General features: G+C 39.6%; 1 protein-coding gene across 1 annotated transcript in view; it reads left to right on the top strand.

Annotated features, from left to right (window-relative positions):
- The first annotated feature begins 26 nt into the window (after nucleotides 1-26).
- LOC107577092 (beta-ureidopropionase) overlaps nucleotides 27-684 on the top strand; it is a 10154-nt gene continuing 9496 nt past the window's right edge. The window contains exons 1-2 of the mRNA XM_016263203.1: nucleotides 27-149; nucleotides 319-480. Of these exons, the coding sequence (XP_016118689.1) occupies nucleotides 57-149; nucleotides 319-480 (255 nt within the window). The 5' untranslated portion in view covers nucleotides 27-56. The remainder of the gene's footprint in view (nucleotides 150-318; nucleotides 481-684) is intronic.

Below are 684 nucleotides of genomic sequence, written 5' to 3'. Positions count from 1 at the left end.
TAATAAATTCTTTCAGGGAACGCATTATTTTTTCCCTGTGTTCTCCATCCATAGCAATGCCTTTTGCATTTTGCACACGAGAGAGGGAGCCCTGGACAGAGTTTGCCGAATCGGCCGAGAATGGGCTCACCACACGCTTTTGTATTCAGGTAAGAGTTAAATAAATGGATGTCTTCCTGTAAAAGTTAGGATCATCCTTTTCTATAAAGCATCACCTCAGTCTTTAGTCAAATATTTAACCTCAGTCCACTAATTGATTATTTCTGCAGTCATTACTTCTAATGCTGATACCACATGTGCTTGATTTTCATTTTGTAGCTGGCCAAAAAATACAACATGGTGGTGGTGTCTCCCATTTTGGAGAGAGATGAGATCCACGGTGGAACATTGTGGAACACTGCAGTGGTGGTGTCCAATAATGGCAATGTTCTGGGCAAATCACGGAAGAATCACATTCCCCGTGTGGGAGACTTCAACGAGGTCGGTGTCACCCTCTGCATAACAGTCAAACAACTGTCAGTGTGAAAGAACACAGCTACAGTCACACTCTATATTTAGAATAATAGTGTCATCACTTGTTTACGTTAAGCTAAGATGAGTTAATTAAGCTGTAAATTAAATTTTGATATAGTGCAGTCCAAAAGTTTAAGACAGTGAAAATGCTTTTGCATTTGTAGAATAAAA

The sequence above is a fragment of the Sinocyclocheilus grahami genome, unplaced genomic scaffold, assembly GCF_001515645.1.
Source record: "Sinocyclocheilus grahami isolate Dianchi unplaced genomic scaffold, SAMN03320097.WGS_v1.1 scaffold5096.1, whole genome shotgun sequence".
NCBI lineage: Eukaryota > Metazoa > Chordata > Actinopteri > Cypriniformes > Cyprinidae > Sinocyclocheilus > Sinocyclocheilus grahami.
The sequence above is the reverse complement of the archived record's forward strand: the minus strand, read 5'-3'. Positions and strand labels throughout refer to the sequence as shown.